We start from the raw sequence: 21594 nt of genomic DNA on the forward strand, positions 1-21594 counted from the left end.
GATACAAGGAAAAATTTATTCAAAACTGCATCATACAATAGATAGCGAATTGTTAGAATATTATTACAAACTTTCCTCTCTTTCTGGGTAACTTTAATAAAACTAAATGGGTTTAATATTTTATAGATAAAAGGAGGAAAAAGTAAAATTATTTAAAAAGAGAAGATAATAATATATTATATATATAGAAAGAGAATTTATGTATTAATATATGAAATTAATTATAAAAATAAATTATACATAAATTGACACGCAGCACAAATATAAGTGTCGTAAAATAATTTCAATATAAAAATTATACATCCCGTCAAAAATTTTTTTATATATAATCCTATAACAAATATAAAATTCTATAGAAATATATAAAATTCTGTATAACTATACAATATATACATATATGTATATATATATATATATATATCTTAAAAAATAAAAATAAATTGTGATACTATAATTTAAAAACAAAAATTTGAAATTTATTTATTTATTCTTATCGTACAAATAATGTAACATATATACGCATCTAAAAATGATCGATTGGTTTTGAAAAATTAAAATTAATGGTTTTTAAACTATACAAAGAAAATTTTATATTAAAAATTACACTGATATATATATATATATATATATATATATATATATATATATATATATATATATAACTTATAAAAAATATTCAGAGATAAAAAAATCTAACTTATTAGGAAAAAGTTATAAGTTTAAGGTAAAAAATAACTATATAGTTGAAGTTAAAAATTAATGCATATTGTAAATTATATAACTGATAAGCTAATAAGTTAAAAGCTAAGTTATTAACTTTTTAACTTTTTTTTAACTTTAACTATAATTATGAAATATATATAATATATATATATATATATATATATATATATATATATATATATATAACTTACAGAATATTTTATATATTTCTATATATAATTTATATTGTTATATATAATTAAATACATACAATATTTTTACCGGAATTTTTTGTTCTGAAAATTCCAAATATGTGACGCGATGCTAGTCATGCGTCATACTACACTTTATACACGTACATATATATATATCCTCCTACTCCAGCCGAATTGTCGAGCGGTCCAAACCCAAACTGGTCCCGCATCTCCGCGCTATCTCGCAGCGAGGCAGGTACATACGTGGTGTCACAATTGTCGGCTTCGGGACAGGCATAGGTTATTGCGAGGGTGTGGTACAGATAACACACGAGATTTCCAGATGTCTGGTCGGCCCGCCGAGAAAGCCTCGTTCACGCCCTGAATCGACAAAGGCGAGAGAGAGAGAGAGAGAGAGAGAGAGAAAGAGAAAGCAAGCTTGAGAAGAAAATAAAAAGAAGAAAAAAAAGAAGTGTTCCTGGAGTAGCCTCCCTCAACGAATCGAATACTGAATACTCTCGCCGAGTACGTATCTTCCGAGTGAATAGTGCTAATTATTATACGCGATTCGATTTTTATGTGTCACATTCCGAAAGATAATGATAATTCTGACGTTTCGTGTATGTGAGTCATGTCATTAGGTCTGTCCTTTTTCAACTGCACCTTGTGTCGTGCACTTTTTTCCGCTCTGTCTCTCTCCATCTTCAGATTCCCAATATATTTTTATTTCATTTTAATTGCCCAAAGCGCTGTCGAAGTATCTATCGTGTAGATGTAGGGTCATTGCCATTAAGTACGTGCTGTCAAAGCCCTTGCAAGTGTGTATGTGTGTGTGTTTGACTTATAAGGTAAATCTCTTCATTTTTACACATATTATTTTATGCTGAAGAAATGTTTTATCGCACTCGACGGCTTTGCACCTTATCAATTATGTTGAAGAAAATTTGTGACACGATAAGAGGCATTAGAGAAATTGCACGTATAGATAACTTGTGTGTCTGTGTAGGAAAATGTCAAACGTGGGTAATCTGGAGCAGCAAATTGCGAGTTTGCAGATCAATCACGGCGATGAAGCGGCCAAGTCTATTAAACCCGGCAAGAAGATCGGGCCAGCTGTGCCCCCAAAACCGAAAAAGTCCCAACCTCAGGTGAATATTCCTATAATCTTGACATTTGACTCGATTATAGAACACTGATGTTATAACATGTGGTGTTCTTTTCCATTTGCATGCATCCTCAACACGGATGCGACAATGGTAATGAATTAAATTGCATATATCAAATGTATATTGGGAGTAATTTGTGAAAACTTTAAACATTTGAACAAAATATGTTTCAGATACCGCAAAGTTATACTGTAAAGGCTCCACCTATGCCATCGTACAGCACAGTTCTGAATAATACAGCTGCAAGTGACAAAACTTCAAATTTGTATATGAATACACCTTCTCCCTACGTTCCACTGGACATAAAGAATGACTTTTCTCCTGCAATGGTAGCTGCTAACGGCAAGGAAGCATCAAAACTTTATCAAAACGACAATTTGTTTGCATGTCAACCAGAAGAGAAATTTGAACCAAAATACAGATACGATGAGAAGAATTATTATTCCAACATTGGAAATATGCCAGCTCCTCAGGTACCTGTGGATGATCGCACTAGCAGAGCCTCCAGAGAGAGACATGCAGTGTACAGCAATATAGAACCGCCCGTGCCCATTCCGGTTCCTACATATAAGTATGCTAGTGGAAGCGAGAAGGATATTATTTACAGCAATATTCAGTGGAATCCTAAAACGGAAAACACATATTGCAATGTCCCTCCTGCACATGGCGCTGGTAAGAAATTTAAATGTAAATTTCTAAATAATTAAATATATACAATAATACATCACATAAACATATGAAATAATATAGATGTAATATTTAGTCAAACATTCCTGAAAGTACAATTTCTAAGAAACTTTTTCTAGCATAATATGATATATTTAACTTTGCCTACAGATGATTTACCACCGCCGCCAGAGCCATCGGAATACGTTTCTTGTATATCTGGGAATTCGTTTCCACCGCCGCCCGAGGAACTGCCTCCGCCACCGAGTCCGGTCTCGTCGAGTTACAGCGAACTGCGACGCGCCACTTATCAAACTGATTTTCCATCGGGCAACTATCCTGCCGATATTTACGGTCCGAGTTCTCAGTCCAGCTCGACATACGAATCTATATACGAGCCGATTAATCCCAGACCACCGTCGCAATTGTCCTGCAATTACTCCATGTATTCTGGCTACGGGTCAGCTGCATCTACTCAACCGCAGGGCAAAGTGTCTCCTGTTAAAGAAGTGAGACTCTTTAACAAAAATCTATATCTGAAATGTTAATTTTTGTCAATGCATCTTAAATTATCAAAGTAAAATCGAACGCATGGTTTAACATACGATTATTTGTAATAACAATTTATATTATTTAATTAGAATAGATTAACTTTGCTGATTAATCGCTAGATATCTGTAAAGTACTGATTTTATCTATAGGTTGACGTTCTCACGGATCTATTAGTCCAAGGAATGGCAGATAATAATGAAGACAGCGATATATATGGCATTTGCGCGCAATGCGGACGCAAGGTCGAGGGAGAGGGTACTGGATGTTCGGCGATGGACAAAGTTTTTCACATAGATTGCTTCTGCTGCTTCGTATGCAAGGTTAATCTACAAGGGAAACCCTTTTATTCGTTGGAAGGGAAACCCTACTGCGAAGAGGATTATCTCAATACTCTGGAGAAGTGTTGCGTCTGTACAAGACCGATTCTGGACCGAATATTAAGGGCTACTGGCAAACCGTATCATCCTTCCTGCTTCACCTGTGTAGTCTGTGGACAAAGCTTAGATGGTATACCTTTCACTGTGGACGCTACGAATCAAATACATTGCATTCAATGTTTTCACAAGTGAGTTTTTTTGCTATTTTCGTAATTATTAATTTAATTTTCTTTTTTATTAATTGACGTTTTTGTTTGTACGTAGAAAATTCGCCCCACGTTGCTGCGTTTGTAAGTTGCCTATCATGCCTGAGCCTGGTCAGGATGAGACTGTGCGAGTAGTGGCACTAGATCGAAGTTTCCATATTCAGTGCTATAAATGCGAAGATTGCGGATTAGTATTGTCTTCTGATTCGGAGGGACGAGGCTGCTATCCTTTGGATGATCATGTTCTGTGTAAAAGTTGCAACGCTACTCGTGTTCAAGCCTTAACATCTCATATGACGACTGAATTATAAATTATATATTATTATAGCCGCGATATAAACCTATATAATTTATATTCCTAAAACTTGAATACGAAAGAAATATTGTTGTAATTAATTACATAGAGAGAGCGATGTAAGATACCGCTCAGCATAGTATTATAGATTTTTTACGTATAGTTTCATATTGTTATTCGCAGTATCTCGTATACTTGGAACAATATTTGCTATCTATTATATTAACAAAGGATCGTTTTTTATATTATAACTATTAAAACTAGACTACAAAAATTATACTGTCCAAAATTATATTGTCATATTTTAGACGTTTTTAGATATTTTTATCACTTGTAATACAAAAAAAAATTGTTAAGAACTTTATATTCAATTTATCTCGACACGAATCCGAATATGTGATTGATACGCAAAAACTCCGCCACACTGCCATAATGAAAGCATTTCCAGTATGTTACAGAATGAGAGATGTATGTCATTAACGAATTAGAAGTAATGTAGATTAACTTCGATGGTCCGAAGTAATTTTCCTGCAGATGTGATTATTATTGTGATTCTAGTAAAGTATTCGATGTATCGTAAAGTATTTAACACGTAGTTTGTCGTTGACAGATGTACTGCTTCGATTCATATAATTAGACAAATTCGAGAAGTAGCACTCATTATTATCGACAATATCAATATGTCGGTGGGGAAGCGTGCCATTTCTTTTTTAACGTAGCTGTTAAAACGGATTCTTTTGTAAGATTATTATAAATAAAGAAAAAAAAAAGAAATAAACAAAAGAGACAAAAGCTCAATCGTGTCTTAAACAGTTTTCGATATAATTAGTCTTTGAATTTCTTCGCATGGGTAAGATATTACATCAAGAGGAGACTTATATGATCTCTGTATTATAGTATCAATAAAAATACAGTTTGTTATTTATGGCCAAAGAGTAACGCTTGTTTCTACCAACCGTTCTTGCCCATCCGAGTGTTTTACTGCGCTTGCAGACACTTAAGACTGTATTTTCGCCTCCGCTTATGAGTGAACACAGTCTACGATCGAGCTTTGCATGTATTTTTGCTATTTTAATGAGATTTGCTATTAATATATTGTGTTATTTTACTATTGTGATTGTTATATTAATAGTTATACACGGTGGCTCAAGCTATCGTACTTCTTTTCAGTTACAGATTTTCTGAAGAATTTGGAATACAAATTTTTTTCTTAACAAAAATTGAATTTTGAACATATAATCTTTTTTCTATTATAATATCTAGTATTAAATATTATATGCCTGTTATTTTGCTAAAGTTGCCAAAATTAAATAAAGAACTTCTGTTATATATCTATTTTTTAAATTATTAAATTTCGACATTTTTACTATGAAATCATTAATCTTAAATCCATAAGAAAAACTGTTACCGAAATGAAGGCCACGATTATACAACCTGTATACATATAATGTATGTACGATATATAATTATATTATATGTACATACACTAAATGTGTGTATATATATATATATATATATACATATACATATATGTTATATATATAAATACATTTATTATTATTATTATTATATAATTGCAGAAGAAATTTACAATAGAGTCGTTCTATATCATTCTTTGACTAATTTTTCTCTATCTATGATTTTCATGCACAGATGTTTTGTCTTTTATTATATTATTATTATTAACATCTTGTTTTAGATACTTGCATCTCTTTTTTTATGCGTAACATATTTTTTTTTATTACGATAGAGTACTTAAATCCTTATATCTTTATATAATTTTTGTGATATATATATAACCTGTATGCCATTTTGTGTATAATTTATGTGTTTATTAATACATAAATTTATCTCACCGGTACGCGCGCATGGATCGTGGAATGCACCATGTCCTATGCTTCTTCTTGAAGAAATGAATGAGTCGATTCTACTTATCTACGTCGTAGTTGGCAAATTATAATTTCACGATAGATACATTGTACATACATCAATATGTTGATAAAATCTATGAAATAATCAACGAATTTAAGTAATTAAATATCTTATCAAATAAACTACAAACATTGCGAGATTATATCACCCGCAATAAATAAATATTTAATAATCCTGATCATATCCAATGTATCCAGTGTGAAATTATTTTTGTCATCATTTGCGGAAAATGTGATAATACGTATCCATATTAAGTATAATCGCAATATATTCTTCACGAAGCGACATAATCTCTGAGAAGACAATAATTTTGTATTATATTAAATTATTTGTTCTCGAAAGCTTATACTCTTCGATCTCGCTTTATCCGCACTAATTGCTTTTTTTCGCAAATATATGCATGAGATGCTAGAACATTCCACGATCCGGAATCTGCACTCTTTGTGTGCTGCGTATAATACATTCGTATTATAGATATCCTATATTTTTTACTACATATAGCTCTGGTGTCTATCTTAGACTCCTTTTTTTTCTCTTTAGATTAAAACTATAATATATTTTGTGTAATGTATTATATATGTATATATATTTTATATTCGATCAAGTCAGCACCATTCTACGTTAAATTTAGTACACGCTTTTTTTAATACTCGTTTTATTAATCTAACAATATTCGATTTGTTAGCTTTGTTGTACCAAAGTCAACATAGAATTGCACTTTTTTTAACAATCTATCGTTCTTTTTATATAGGTACACATATAATATGTATAATATATATATAATATAAATACATATATATAGATATTTATATTATATACATATATATATGAAATATGTATGTGTGCTGTGTGTGAGTAGATACACGAGTCACACATTATTATTATTATATATATATATATATATGCTCATATATAAATCTGTACTTGCACGCAATAAATCACAGCCACCTATCCAGATTCGCGCGCCAGCACAAATACACACGACTAAATAATGCGTATCTCTTTTGCATATCTTCGGTATATGTATATATGTTATATCATCGCTCCGAGATATATAATTTATATGTATGTATATATACATACATATAGATCATACGTACACGTGTATGTATATGTATAGATGCATCCTAGAATATATACATATACATATATGCACACATGTGTGAGAGAATGTCTTCTTTTTGTGTTCCGCCTATATATAGTACTAGATGTTGCAATAAAGTGCACATACTCACACACACTCGCTCTCTGTATTTTTCTCCCTCTACTTATGTTAATCATTTATTCAAATAATATTCACATTCACGCATTCTCGTTCCCTTTTCATTCCACTTAATATCTATCTCAGCATTAACAGCAATGTCGATCATCATCATCATCATCATCATGCGACTTTTTTGCTGTCTTTTTCTTTTTTCAACGTTTGTTCTTTCACATTAATACAGAGTTCTCCAGACCTACTGTTACAGTATCATACTCTCATACACTTCCGAATTCGCTGGGCTATAGTTGGGCTTATTAGCATCACGTATGCCCATAAATCAATAAATAAATAGAGGAACAACAATTCTTCAAACATCTCTTTTTTTTCTTATAACAACATTAGAGGCTCTCGGAACGTAACGCAACAAATGTCAACAATACAATTATGAAAACAAATAGAAGGCACTCTTGCTTTTTCAATAAATTAATTTCTTTGTGTTAACAGTGTTCGCTCGGATATTATCTCTACGCCTTCTCTTTCTAGGCCCTTGTCTGTCGCGTTCGTGTTTCTACCTATGTACCGATACAGATGTCTTACCGAAATCTTCAGGTAAATGTATATGCGCCGCAAAAACATTTACATATGACGGCGCCGAAACTCTCTATAATCTGTCTTTCTCTTTCTCTCTCTTTTTCTCTCAAATGGACAATCATAACTACGTGAGATACGAGATAACAAATTTGTTTCACATTTACAGGTAAAAGAAATCCACCTTTATAACAATTAGGTAGAATATTATTTAATAACCTTTTTAATATTATAATAATTTAATTATTGTTATTTGCTTGGAAGCTCACAGCCGACACATTTTTTTAATTCATTATTATTATTTCTCTCTTCTTTTAATATCTTACCTTATTTTCATTTGGGTACGGGGCGTTTCGTCCTTTTCGTACTTGTGGGTCACGGTTTTTCTCATTTTTTTTTCTCCCGATATTTAACAGCTATAACATTTACAACGTTTAGCGCGGAATAATATATCAACAAAAAGAATAACGAATCCGGTTTTACATCAGCTCGCTCTACGTTTGAAAAAGAACGCGAGATGAAATATATATATATATATGTATAAATATATATATATATATATATATATATATATATGTATATATTCACGGTTACTCTAACGAGAGAAGAAAATTATAAGTACGGGTACATCCCCGTGTATTTTTCGGGGTAAATAATAAAAAAAAATTAAAATAAAATTAATGGAGATGTGGCAGTGCCTTGAGCAACCGTTTTTATGAAATCAACCCTATCTCGCCCTCTTGTTACCCCTTTTGCTTTGTTTTCCTTTTATCTTTTTTTTTTATTTTTGAACACATGACAAATCGCTCATCTTTTTGTACGATAACAACGTTATTTCTTCTTTTTTTTTCCTCGATTCTATCTTTTGCTAACTAATCTAGCCTTGCTCGCGGAGATTCATGGTTTGTCGAGCCTATCACGCATATAACATCGGATACTGTAATAGTATAATATATAATATATATTATATAACGTAGATATATGTAAATGACATATCTATGTGTGTACGTGTTGTGTATATGTGTATGTTCTTAAGAGATAAAAGTTTTCTTATTAATTCTCTGCTACACACCTGTCGGATATCATTTAAGTTTTTTCTCTACACACATTCTTCACGCTCTTTCTTTTCCTGCCACGTAACAATTAATAATCTATCGTATCCTGTTTTCTTTATACACAGCTGTATAGAACGCGTTCGCAGAGCTTTTGTCGGAATTACGCTCAACCGATCAGCAAGCTATTGAATTCGAGAAGATTTCGTTCCTACATCGAATGCCTAATTATTTTAACATGTCGAGTCTGAGATCACCAGAGAAATCATACCGTAGCGTGTATATATGTATGTATGTGTGTATATATATGTGTATATTGCATATCTTGATTTTTTTTACTGTTACATTTTTTCTTCACAGTTTGCAGCCGTCATATATCTTAGGTCGCGCGTGGCTTCTCTTCTCTCTTTAGACTCTAATAAGATATACATATATTTTCATATATACTCTCGATAAGAAGACAACAAAACGGACGCAGAGAACAAAAAAAAAAGGAAGGGGACGGGGAGATGAATGGAAAACATCTACAGAGTCAGCGCCTGCATCTGATGGCACGTATCGCTCAATTGATTCTGATCACCGGCCGCTGGGTGACCGCCCACCCGCGGTGTACCTGGTGGCGTAATCGGTAGCCTCCCAGGACCGTCGCCGGCGCCACCTAAATTATCGTCGACGAGCTTGCTCGTCACCGTCGTCGCCGCGGTCTGTATCATACCGTTCATCTTGTACTTGGCACCCTGTCGCAGCATCGTCGTCTGCGATGAGCCGGAATACTTGTCGGACTTTCGATTAGCCAGCGTCTGACCGACGGAATACCGGCTGTTGCGTTGGCTGTTGTTGGTAGACTGGTGTTGTTGTTGCTGCGACGAAGGCATGGAAGATGGCTGATAACGATTCTGGACCGGAGCGTAAAACTGGACCTGAGGGGTGGGTGGTGAGAGAGTTGGAAGAGGCTGTGTCATGGGTGAGTACGGAGCTGGCGGTGGGCTCGCCGGTTTCTCCTGAGCGTCCTTGGACGCATCCGCGTTCGCCCGGTCGGCTGGAGACAGGCGAGACGACAAGGTTGTCGTTGTCGTCGACGTCGCTGACGTCGTGACGACGACGACGGCATTGTCAGTCTTAGAAGCATCGTTGTTGTTAGGCCGACCATTGTTGTCGCTTCCAATGTGCAGATCCAATCGAGCGGGGCCTCCTCTGTAACTGTTGTTATTCGATAGGTAATTTCTACGACCCGTAGAACCATAAGCACCGTTGCCCATCGATCTGCCGTTGCCAATTTCATAATACTGATCGTCGCCGCAGTTCCTCGCGCGTCCATTCGTCGAGTACTCGTAGCCGTGAACGGCGTTGCTCGACTTGTGCGAGCCACCGTAATTGGACGCCGGGGCGTGATTAAACTTGTGCGCGGCCTGGCTCGAGCCGTAACCGCCGTTGCCGGACCTAAGGATCGCCGACGAGCCCACGTTCGATCCAGCCGTCCTCCTATTGTACTGAACTGGTAATCGCGACGACATCGCTATCGTCGAATACTTGTGTGAGTAACCGTCCGCCCCCGTGTTTCCGCTACACCTTCCGTTGTTGTGCGACTGCGAACCACCCTGTGCGTTCTGCGATTTGGGTGTATGTGTGTTCAGAGGATAGCCGTGACCTCCCTGACCCCGTAAATTGTTATTGTTACCATTATTCTGACCGCCCGTATATTTATTGCCGCCGCACTCTCTGGAATTGTAACCGTGTGTCTTTGTGTTGACGTCGTAGCCGGATTGACGCGGCGAGGCCGAGAACGGTGTCGGCAGGAGACTAGCCGTGCCGGATGATGCGTTGTGGTTGTGATGCGTCGTATAGGGCGGCGGTGCGTGTGCGTGAGAAATGTATACGGCCGGGTGATACAGAATGCGACAGTGCATCGGACTGGTGCAGTCCTCGCTATCGTTCTGCGGTGCGGTGTGTATCGCGATCGGATGATAATTTGCGTGGTAACGACCGGACACGGGGTATTTGACAGGTATTAGGGGCACCAGAGGTGTTGCCGGTGAGCCTGAAGAGGCCTGTTGCGTTTCACCGTGCGGTTGCTCCGAGTGGCTCGGCGTCGGACGTGAATCCTACGATTTTATTTCACAGAGTAATGCCTGTCTCAATTCAATACGCTGCGTGGTATAAAAAAAGTAAACCCGTGTACTATAACGGTGATAGAAAGACCTCTTCTATCAGAATCCGAATTCACGACTGAATCCTCATTTCCGTAGTTAAATGTAACATTGTGTCCATTTATAGCAACTACCGGCATGTGTGTGTACTATTGTTATATCGAGTAAATAGCTGCGTTCAGCAGAAAAAGCAGCTTTATAACTATTATAAAATTCGTGAATCTAATTGGTGAACGCTCTTCAGCTAAGATCAAGAGCATACACCAATCAGATTCAAAGCTGCTTTTTCTGCTGAACACAGCTAATAATCTAATTGCAATAACGATACTACTCTCGAAAGGAGGATGTTAAAAAAGGTCGATTTCCCGACTATCGATGGAACCTAAAATTTGAGTTCCATGGGTATCCATATAAAATGTAAAATCGATCTTTTTTCCTAGAGACCTGAGGAAAGTATTGAAAATCTATCAAAACTATTGAAAATAGCGTCATTCGATCGATCTGAAGGAAACTAAAATCGATGACATGGATGAATTTTTAATCAAACCAAGTTCTGGTTAAACACTTATCAAATAGTTTTTGAGATCAATAATGTTTTAATATTATATTTGTTTGTTAAATATTTTTGTTTCTCAATTAATTGCTCACAATTACTTACGTTTCATTGTCGAATAGAATTCTTTAGTTCTAACATAAAGAATATTAATAGTTCTCATATTTTCTATGTTAGAACTAAAGAATTTTATTCAACAATGAAACAAAAATATTTAAATAAAAAACTAAAAAAATATAATGTATTTGAATATAGAATCAGATCTTTTATTCAGAAGTAACTATATCCTCGAATATAGTGTTTCTCAATACTGATCTACCATATTGGATCCGCAATCATGAATTTTGCGATCCCGATATTAAAACATTATTGATCTAGAAACCTATTTGATAAGTGCTTAACCAGAACTTGATTTGATTGAAAATTCATCCATGTCATCGATTTTATAGTTGTCTTCAGATCGATCGAATAACGCTATTTTCAATAGTTCTGATAGATTTTCAATACTTTCCCCAGGTCTCTAGGAAAAAAGACCATTATTTTTACATCTTATATAGTTCATAGATACCCATGAAACTCGAATTTTAGGTTCCATCGATAGTCGGGAAATCTTTTTTCATCCTCCTTTGAAAACCAAAGAGATTCATCCGGTCCGAAAGAAATTCCGAAAACGACATATAACATAAAAAAGAATGTAGCATTTACCTCTTGCGGAACGGCCTGACTGTCAGACGTGGAGGTTTGCTGGCATGACGTAGCGTCCGTAGCGTACAGCAATAGCTGTTGCTCGGTCAATCCCATAGGCGCGTGCGGCGGCGGCGGCAGCGCGGGATGCGGGCCAGCTGCAAAAGGAGTATAGTACAGATGATCCACTTGCGCCGGGGGTGGCGGCGGACCCGCTGGTACAGGTGGATGATGATGCGGGGGCGGTGCGGCGGGTGCGTAAAAGTGCGTCGGATGTGGAGGTGGGAGAGGCGGCGGCGGACCTGTCGGCGGACTGGTCGCTCCTGTACCGTTATTGCCGTTGCTGCCGGAACTATTGCCATTACCACCACCACCACCACCACCGTTGCTCGTGTTGCTCGGCGAACCGCCGGTAGTAGCGTACAAGTACTGAGGCGCCCCAGCGGCGGCCGCCGCTCCTGCGTAGTACGGTTCGTACTGTAGACAAAACAAGCAGAAGTACGTTTAAGTGTCCGCTTACTCTGGAACCCTCCGAGATTACTGATGCGAATATATTTATCGTGCCTAGGACAGCTATTCCCGTAAACATTCTTAGTCGATCCTTCATTGCGTTCTCCAATCGATCATTTGAAAAGTTTTGCTCTCCTTAAATATATTAAATTGCGTTCTCTTAAATTTTAAACTTTGACCAGGAAATTAGCAGGAGAGCATTGTAATTATAACGTACTGCTACGTTATTTCCTTTTGAATCGATTATAGCTATAAATAACTATGTCGTAAATTAATAACGGAAAATAAGCAATATATACAGCATTTGCAACTGAAATATTTATGATCTTGATTTATGTTTGATATTAATCTATATTATTCACATAGAGAGAAAAATAGATATGAATATTCATATGTATATATTCGTATAAAATAATATGTATTAAAGGGAAAATTATTAATATATTATTTACACGTAAAAAAAAAAATATATAAAAAATAGCATTCTTATATTAACATGTTAATCGATGTCTCTCTACTTTTTATTTAAAGATAGAAATAGAAAAATGAAATTGATTAAATTAATTAATTAATGGTTACGGAAATAGCCTGTTTTAATAAAATTAAACAAGTCTATAAACATAGCTGTATGAAAGTCACAAGCGAAGCTGTACACTTCGATTCATGTATATTTTCCACAATGACTTGTCATTTCCTAGATCATTCCAAGTTAAGAAAAAGATGTGTGCACAAGAAACAAGTCACACAATCGGGGATTACGTTAATAGACGAAGCGTTAATTATTACGTAGCGTAACTTGCTTAATTGTCAATTTATCGATATAAATATTTTTTTTACTGTCCTCATAGATAAGAAGATATATAGATTAAGCCATTCAAAATTCACATTGCGTGCATGCCTATACATTGTAATATATATTTTCGATAATTTACAGAAAGTGATCTTCGGTACATTTTATTTATGCACTATTTTTCCAAGTGTCGGAAGAACTTGGTTCGAAAAGAAACCTATTGATAATATTACAAAATATTGTTTCAATGAAGCGTCTTGCAAACGAAAGAACGTGTGCTACTTGAAGATTTGTCGATGAATTGAATGCGACTCAGAAATCGAAAAGTAAAACAAACTACAAAAATGAAGCAGACAATCATGCTGAACAAATACATAATCGATAAGCATATTTTAACGTCCCTATTATAAAATTTAATCATGATTTATTAAAAAATAATTTGCATTAATAAAAATTAAAACAAGTGAGAAAAACGATAAAGAAGAAAGGAACCATAGCAAATAGATCTATAATACATTTAAACGCTAATTATTGAAATTTATCGATTATAATTTTTTCATGTCCGTTACTGCTTTTATGGTATACACATAAATTTTTATTTTTAATGATTGTAAATATGATTATTATTTATTATGTTATTAATAATAATATCATTACCACACTATCCGTGTTATTATAATTGTTATTAGAATTGTATCATTATTAATGATGCATTTACGTTCACTATCATTATCTTCCATTATATTGATTATTCTATTGTGTATTTATTGTAATTAATTAAACAAATTGTTTGTTATTTAATTTATCTTTTTTTTTATATAAATCCATGTGTTTTTCAATATGCGTTTTTTTATGCACATTTTACCTCAAATATTTCACAATTATAATAAACTTATAAAATTGCCGAAAATTAGCAAGAATACTCCGACATCAGTGAATACAAGTTACTAGTCGTGAGACAATAAAGGCGATGAACGAACATGCATCGATAGGCCGTGCATCAAGAGATTGGCAAAAGGAAAAAAAAGTGAAATGCTCAAGAAATGACGAGCGACATGCTAATCGTTTTGCCATAGACCTTATACCTTTAGACCTCAATACTGTATAGCGTCGAGAAGGACGTAAGTAGGCATTTGCTGAGGGTTGGGTAGAAACGCCGGTGGTATGGCTTCTCCCATCAGACCGTTTGTCTGTCAAACCGTAACCGATATACACCATTTAATAAAGATACAGACAAAGACGGTCAGGATCTTATGCTAGGATCTATCTATGTTTATACACGGTGAGAGAAAACCCAGGAACATCTACACTTGGAGAGTGAAAGAGGAGAATATGAAAAAAAAGAACAATCGGAAAGCGATCGGTATTCTTTTACATACCGGCATAGGCGAATACTGATATTGCTGCGGCATATATAGCGACGGGGCTGGACATGGATACATCACAGGAGCGAATGTTTGATGATTGGTGGCAGCTTGAGGACCTGGGAAAAGATAAATAAATACTTTAATAAACTTAATTCGTCAATTATCTAACCAACGACTAATATAATTGTATTTTAATTAACGTATTATCTATATTTATTTTAACCTTTTATGGATACATAATTTATCAACAAATTGATTAAATATACTAGTAGAAAATACAGAATCTTTTTTTATTCTGTTGCGATAAATTTTATGGTGATAGTACGTGATATGTATATAACATTCGAGTAATGCTTACCAAACACTCCTGTGGCTTGATAAATCGTTCCTGGATCCGTAGGTGGAGCGATAGAAGTCGCCGGTGCGGGAGCTGCCGTATTATAGAACGTCATACCATTCTGATAAGCGAGACCCATACCTACACAATGCAACGGAGAAGAGAGAACCGATTAGAAATGCGGTCTTGCAGTCTTCACTGGACCCAGTATATTATGTACATGTAATATATAAAGCAATTGTAACCTACCGTTCGCATAGTAGTAAGTACTTGTAGGCACAGAAGGAGGCGAACCGGTACTACCGTCGAAGGATCTAGAGAAGGGCTGTTTCTTGATCGCGGGTGCTATATTAAGTTTCCTCTCTCTCAAAACAATGCATTCGGCCTAGAGTAAAAAGAGACAAATCAGTGAAAAAAACCAAGATTCGATATTTAATTGTCAATCAAACACAGTTGAAAAGTTTCGGTGTTTAACAGATATCATATGTCCCAAACGGTTCACAGAAATTTCTGTTATAATTTAACTGTTAAGTTTAATGTCTTATAATTTAACATAATACGGATGTGTTAAATGGAGACACAAATACTGTGTTAATACTTGAACACAAAATAAATGCAAAACGTCAAGTAATTTAGAATAAATTTTGTGTAAAATTAACATAGTTTTAATTGTAAAAATTAAATATGTTGATTTTAGATTTTATCATCTCCAATTATATGATAAAATAAAAAATCAACATTTTTGTCTGTAAATTTTAACAGATAAATCTTGCCACTAATAAAACAGAACATATTTATTAAATAAAATAAAAAATAGATACACATTGTCTTATTTTGACATCTTTTTTCAGCTGTTTTACTAGTTTTACATTTAAGTTCAATTAACACAACAGCAATAAATGACTGTGTTAAATATTTAATAGAAAAATCTTAAGTGGGACCGTTTTTAACAAGAAAATTCAAATTTTCCTACTGTGAAGAGATGCAATCGATTAATACCTCCTGTTGAAGCCGCTTGGCTTCTTCCTCCGTTTCGAAGGTGACGAAGCCGTAACCCTTTGACACACCGGCACGATCTGAGATAATTTTCGTGGCCTTGACGTTGCCGTAGGCCGAGAAGAGCTGTGCGAGCTCCGCTTCGCTGGTGCTCGCCGAGATGCCACCTACGAAAATACGATTCGGTACCAGCGTACCGTATTTCGGCGCAGCCATCGTAAGACTCGCGGCCGAGGCAGGGCTAGAGGCAGGACTAGACCCCTCCGTACCACCGGTCGAAGCCGAACTCTATACAACAATCAAATCAGTTCTTTCTGAAAAATTTTTTCTTTCCTTCCCTTTCTTCCTCTCGCGCCTTCTCGACATAGAAAAACATTCAAAATCTTAATCATCGCTCGATTTTACACGATTATCTGTGGCACCGCAATACGATCGCTTTTGACAAACGGAAAAACCTGTGTGAAAATAAAAAAAAGTTAAAAAAATTATTATTAAAATCAATAGTTCCAAATAAAAGTAAAAGAAAAAATTGCATCCTCCGGAAATGCACGTTAATTTTAATGCATGATTTAATTCTATATTATTAATACGCATCTAAATTATTTATTCCGATACGAAGTTTTTCGTTCCATAGTCGGAAAATATATGCTTCGATAATAATTTTTTTTTCTTGAAATGCAAATCAATAACAGATTTATCCGCGTATCAATAAGCATAAAAATAAGAAGAAAAATAAAAGAAAAAATTTGCAGCTGTGCAAAATACAAATACGTATGCGAATGACATTTCTTAGCAATATTTTGATTTCCTTCCCCTATATTCGTACATTATCATTATAATTTTATAAAAAGCCGACACAATCGTGATATCATAGAAATATTCGAAAACGCGCCACAGATGATTTGTATATATGTATACATAAATACCGATCGTTAATTAAGAGTATCATCGTCGAAGATTACGAATCGAGAATGTGAAGAATTACGGAAAATATGTACAGAGCGATGACCGAAAGTTTATATTTCATGCTTCTCGGAAGATATTTCACCTTTGGAATCAAATGCGCAGAAAACTAAATTCTAAAGTACCATATATCTGTTCATATGTAGAATTTAAAGAGCATAAATTTATCGTATTACACAAACATTCGTACAAACAATCGTAAGTAGATTAGGAGACTGCTAAGTTTATTTAACACGACTTAAAATATAATGAATTATTCCAATAAATTTACATATAGCGGAAATGTTCAATGAGTTTATTATAATTATTTATTATTGGCTCTTTTTAGTGAAAAGATTAACTCGATTCGATTTATCTATTTGTTACGCAAAATTACGTCTCTAATTTTTTCGTTAAGCTCTTTTTTTATCATAGAAATTTGTATATTTTACATGATAGTTTCTTTATATGAATCTAGTGCCAGAAAATATTGCCAAAATTTTTAATCATTGTCTATATGTATAGTCTCGTTCTGGCCAGAAAACATATATTGACATATAATATTAATTTTAACATTTTTTTCCTTGTTTTCGTAATCTTTCGTCGTTAAATATCTTTGAATCAAAATTAATCACAAATTCAATTTTTCTCATAAAATAATTTTATTTGATAAAATCCAAGATGTAAGATGATGTAAATACAAAAGCCACGTGAGACGTCTTATTGTCAATAAATTCAGATTGATTCACTGATTTCAATTCAAAGAAATTCAAAAGTACATTTGAATAAGAATGAAAGAAAATATGAAAATACACAAGCGAGAATAATTGTCAAATTTCACTGATAGCTAGAATACGATAACGCTTAAATGATGGAACTAGAATAAAAAGAGAGAAATGAAAAAGCTGTTGTGTCCCAAATAAAAGAAAAATATAAATTATTATCCAATCTTGCAAAACGCAACATTGAAACGAAAATAAAACCGCATAAGAATTTATTGGAATTTAAAGAAATGATAAAAAAGCAGTTATTCGCTTTTTTCTTCTTATTTATTTACTTAATATGCTCAATATAGCAATAAGAGTTACGATATCTAGATTTTATATTTTTCTTGTATCATTATCATTTAACTAATACATATTCCACTTGATAAGAATATTAGCTTTATTAATCACTTGCTATTTTATTTTTACTATTTATATATATTTTACATTTTTACTATTCACATACGTCTAGCATTATCTAACAATTTCAATGAAAGATATATCAAGAATAATTCTCTTAATTCCAAAATAGTAATTAAAAGTAAAATAAACATAAAAATAAATTTTTGTCTAAGGCGCTTGTGAATTTATTAAACATTTCTTTATGAAAAATAAAATTAATAAAAATAAAAATAGTTTTCTGTATACATGTACAAATACATACATGTACATATACACTATCGAACATCTCCCTCGCTCAACGAACTCCGATGAAGGTTAGCCCAGATTTCTATCGGAGACGGGAATAAAAGAGGATCGCGCGAGAGGTCGATTCGAGTGACAGAGATTTCGCGGAGGATTAGGCGTCGTAATGCGTGCAGCTGCGTGATCGGCATTCGGAGTCCTCTCTCGCGCCACACGGAATATCGACTAGTAGGAAACGGAGTCGGAGACACGTCGACACATTCTAGTTGACGCGAATTTTACTGAAGCACGCGACGCGGGTATACACGAACATGTGTGTGAGGAAAGCGAGGGAGAGGGTTCCCTGCGCCCTCTCTCGCTCTCGATAGGCGCGATGACAGCCAAAAACAAACAAACAAACAACTAACCGATCAAACAAGCAAGCAACATAGCCGTGCATTGTCTGTCTCGAGCGAGAGAAAACGAGAAGCCAGCTCTCTCGAGGCTCTACCTCGCCGCGGGGGATCCGCGAAAATCATCTCTCTATTGTTTACACTCGCGAAATATACATACATACATATATACATATACATATATATATATATATATATGTATATATATATATATATAAATATATATATATATATATATACATATATTTTCGCGTCCATTTTTATCGCGTATCTACGACGTCTAGAATTTTGACAGTTCGTCGTAGAACGAGAATACATTCGTCTCTTTCCTCCATCCCTCGCGACGACGAAGACCTTCCGGGAGAAAGAAACGAGGACGGACGAGAATTGCTTCCTCGTATTCGCTCTATAGAAAATCGCCTCCGAGAAAACGAGAGCAGGGAGAAAGAAGAGAGCGATACTTGGCGCGAACGACACTTTCGAACGTGGGGTGTCCCGACAGATCGAGTGTCGTTTGTCGTCGACGTCGACGACATCGACTGATTTTTCCTCGTTTTGCGTTCCGATTCGATTCTAGGAAAACAAAATGTCGGGGTACGAGGGCGGCGACGACGGCAGCGACGACGACGACGACGACGACGATGTCGTCGTCGTCGTCGTCGCGCGACAAGACACGCGGAACAAGAAAAACACATCGTCGCCCCCGATAAATATCTAGGCTCTCCTTCTCTCTCCCTCTCTCTCTCTCTCACTCCTTCTCCGTCTCTCTCGCACTCTCGAGGGTGTTAACGTTGGACACTCACCATCTTTTGACGGATTCGGATGCGCAGGAGGATCCGTTGGCGACTGTCCCGGCGGCTCGATGGTACCCTGGCCTCGCGCGAGGTCACCTGGACACCCAGGGACTGCCAAGGACCGTTGCACCGACCACTTCAGCAGCACTTCCAGCCTCCGGCGGAGAAGCTGCCGTCCCGTCTCGCGTAAACCTCCAAACACTATGGAGAGGCAACTCTTACAAGATGGCGGCAAGTAGCAACGCCGCGTAGCGGCGAGTCGGAGAACTGACAGGACCAATCAGATGCGCGCGCCACTATTATCGAACGAGGGTAAATCGTATACAGGAATTAATAAATATACGTAATACATATATATTTTTTGAATATTAAAAAGTAAAAATGAAACAATTAAATTTATTAAAAGAATAATATTAAAAAATTGTATATACATATATAAATATATTTATACCTTAACAAAATGAACTTCTCAGGTAACAAGCTGACGTCAAAATGACTTTTTTTATAACTTATCTGAAAGAGATGAAGATATGCTACCTGTCGGGTAAAACTTACCAAGAAGTTGGAAAAATCGGCCCTAAACGTCAAACTGACGTCATTTTGACGTCAGTTTGCTACCTGGAATCTTAAGGATATTCAATGTCCTCTGAATATTCTTCGAATATGTTGTACTATTAGGGTATCCTATGTATGTGTATAATAAATTTGTAGCTGCATTATAGTTATATATCTTTCTTTTTATTTTTTACATTACCAATGTATAGAGTCGGACCTCTTATCATACGACCCTTTTATGCTACGAAATCTGTTATCCTGCGACAAAAAAGCCTTATGCTACGACCGCCGAACCGTATCCCCATTTTTCAAATTTACATGACAGTACCGGCTCATTGGATTTTCGAACCTTGAGCAGAATTCAGGACATCTTACGCACTTCGTACGATTCGGAAATGTTCGGAACTCGAATCTTTCCGAATGGACTACAGAGTAAGGATAACGAATCATCCCTTTTTTTGTCGTAGGATCAGATGAGTTTTTCTTCTTCTTTTTGTTTTAGCTGCTTGGGCTTCCTCAAAATAGTCCCATATACCATTTAATTGTTCAAATATATCGGTTAAAATCAATTCGTGCTCACAGAACGGAACACAAAGAAACACATTTTTTTTTTCAGACAAAACACGTCTGAATGTGTCAAAGAACGAACCCCCTCTTTCGTAGACAGAGGTTTCTCAAACCGGAAATGTAGGATAAGAGGTCTGACTGTATATATATTGAATAAACGCAAAATGGTCGCTGCACATAAAATGCAGCAAAAAGGAACAGGTGCATGTGTGATATATATATATATATATATATATATATACAATAAGAATAAATGACTTATGATTATTCGCTCTTTCGCTCTTTTGGAAAATTTTATTGGTTACATGATGATTCAATTTTTTGCTCTTTTGGAAAATTTCATTTTGGTTATTTAATCTTTTTTTACCACATATATATTAATGCAATGCATTGCTGCGTTCTTTGGTAGTACAAATATATGTATATGTTTTGCGCCAGTATAAATATCTCCTCAATATATAAAATAAAAAATAAATTAAATAAATGATTTATTTATCGAAGAGCATAAAAATAACTTACGTTATAAATGTGAATCCTTACGCACTCGTACCTCGATTCGCGTCTTATATATATGTTGAATAAAATTCGAGGATATTCGATCTTTGGTCGACGATCCC

General features: G+C 35.2%; 2 protein-coding genes across 7 annotated transcripts; one reads left to right on the forward strand and one right to left on the reverse strand.

Moving 5' to 3' along the window:
• The first annotated feature begins 1060 nt into the window (after positions 1–1060).
• Positions 1061–5083, forward strand: Zyx (lipoma-preferred partner zyxin). Of its 5 annotated transcripts, none has more exons than XM_029320350.2 (6): positions 1061–1421; positions 1903–2044; positions 2236–2734; positions 2900–3237; positions 3430–3845; positions 3922–5083. In XM_029320350.2, exons 2-6 carry the CDS (start codon positions 1907–1909, stop codon positions 4172–4174), a joined length of 1644 nt encoding a protein of 547 aa, XP_029176183.1. In that variant the 5' UTR covers positions 1061–1421; positions 1903–1906; the 3' UTR covers positions 4175–5083. The 5 variants fall into 5 exon arrangements, with proteins under 5 accessions (XP_029176183.1, XP_029176186.1, XP_029176185.1 ...); XM_029320353.2 differs by having other exon boundaries at positions 2260–2734; XM_029320352.2 differs by having other exon boundaries at positions 1064–1152.
• On the reverse strand, positions 5029–20085 carry LOC114944501 (uncharacterized). 2 transcript variants are annotated; one of them, XM_085487760.1, is made up of 7 exons: positions 19865–20085; positions 16322–16606; positions 15572–15707; positions 15344–15463; positions 14998–15101; positions 12340–12795; positions 5029–11036 (listed from the first exon to the last, which is right to left on the reverse strand). In XM_085487760.1, exons 1-7 carry the CDS (start codon positions 19865–19867, stop codon positions 9459–9461), a joined length of 2682 nt encoding a protein of 893 aa, XP_085343886.1. In that variant the 5' UTR covers positions 19868–20085; the 3' UTR covers positions 5029–9458. The 2 variants fall into 2 exon arrangements, with proteins under 2 accessions (XP_085343886.1, XP_085343885.1); XM_085487759.1 differs by lacking the exon at positions 19865–20085 and adding an exon at positions 18689–18997.
• Between the last annotated feature and the right edge of the window lie 1509 nt (positions 20086–21594).

This window comes from Nylanderia fulva, unplaced genomic scaffold, assembly GCF_048542155.1.
Source record: "Nylanderia fulva isolate GAGA-0341 unplaced genomic scaffold, ASM4854215v1 Scaffold6, whole genome shotgun sequence".
NCBI classification, from domain to species: Eukaryota; Metazoa; Arthropoda; class Insecta; order Hymenoptera; family Formicidae; genus Nylanderia; species Nylanderia fulva.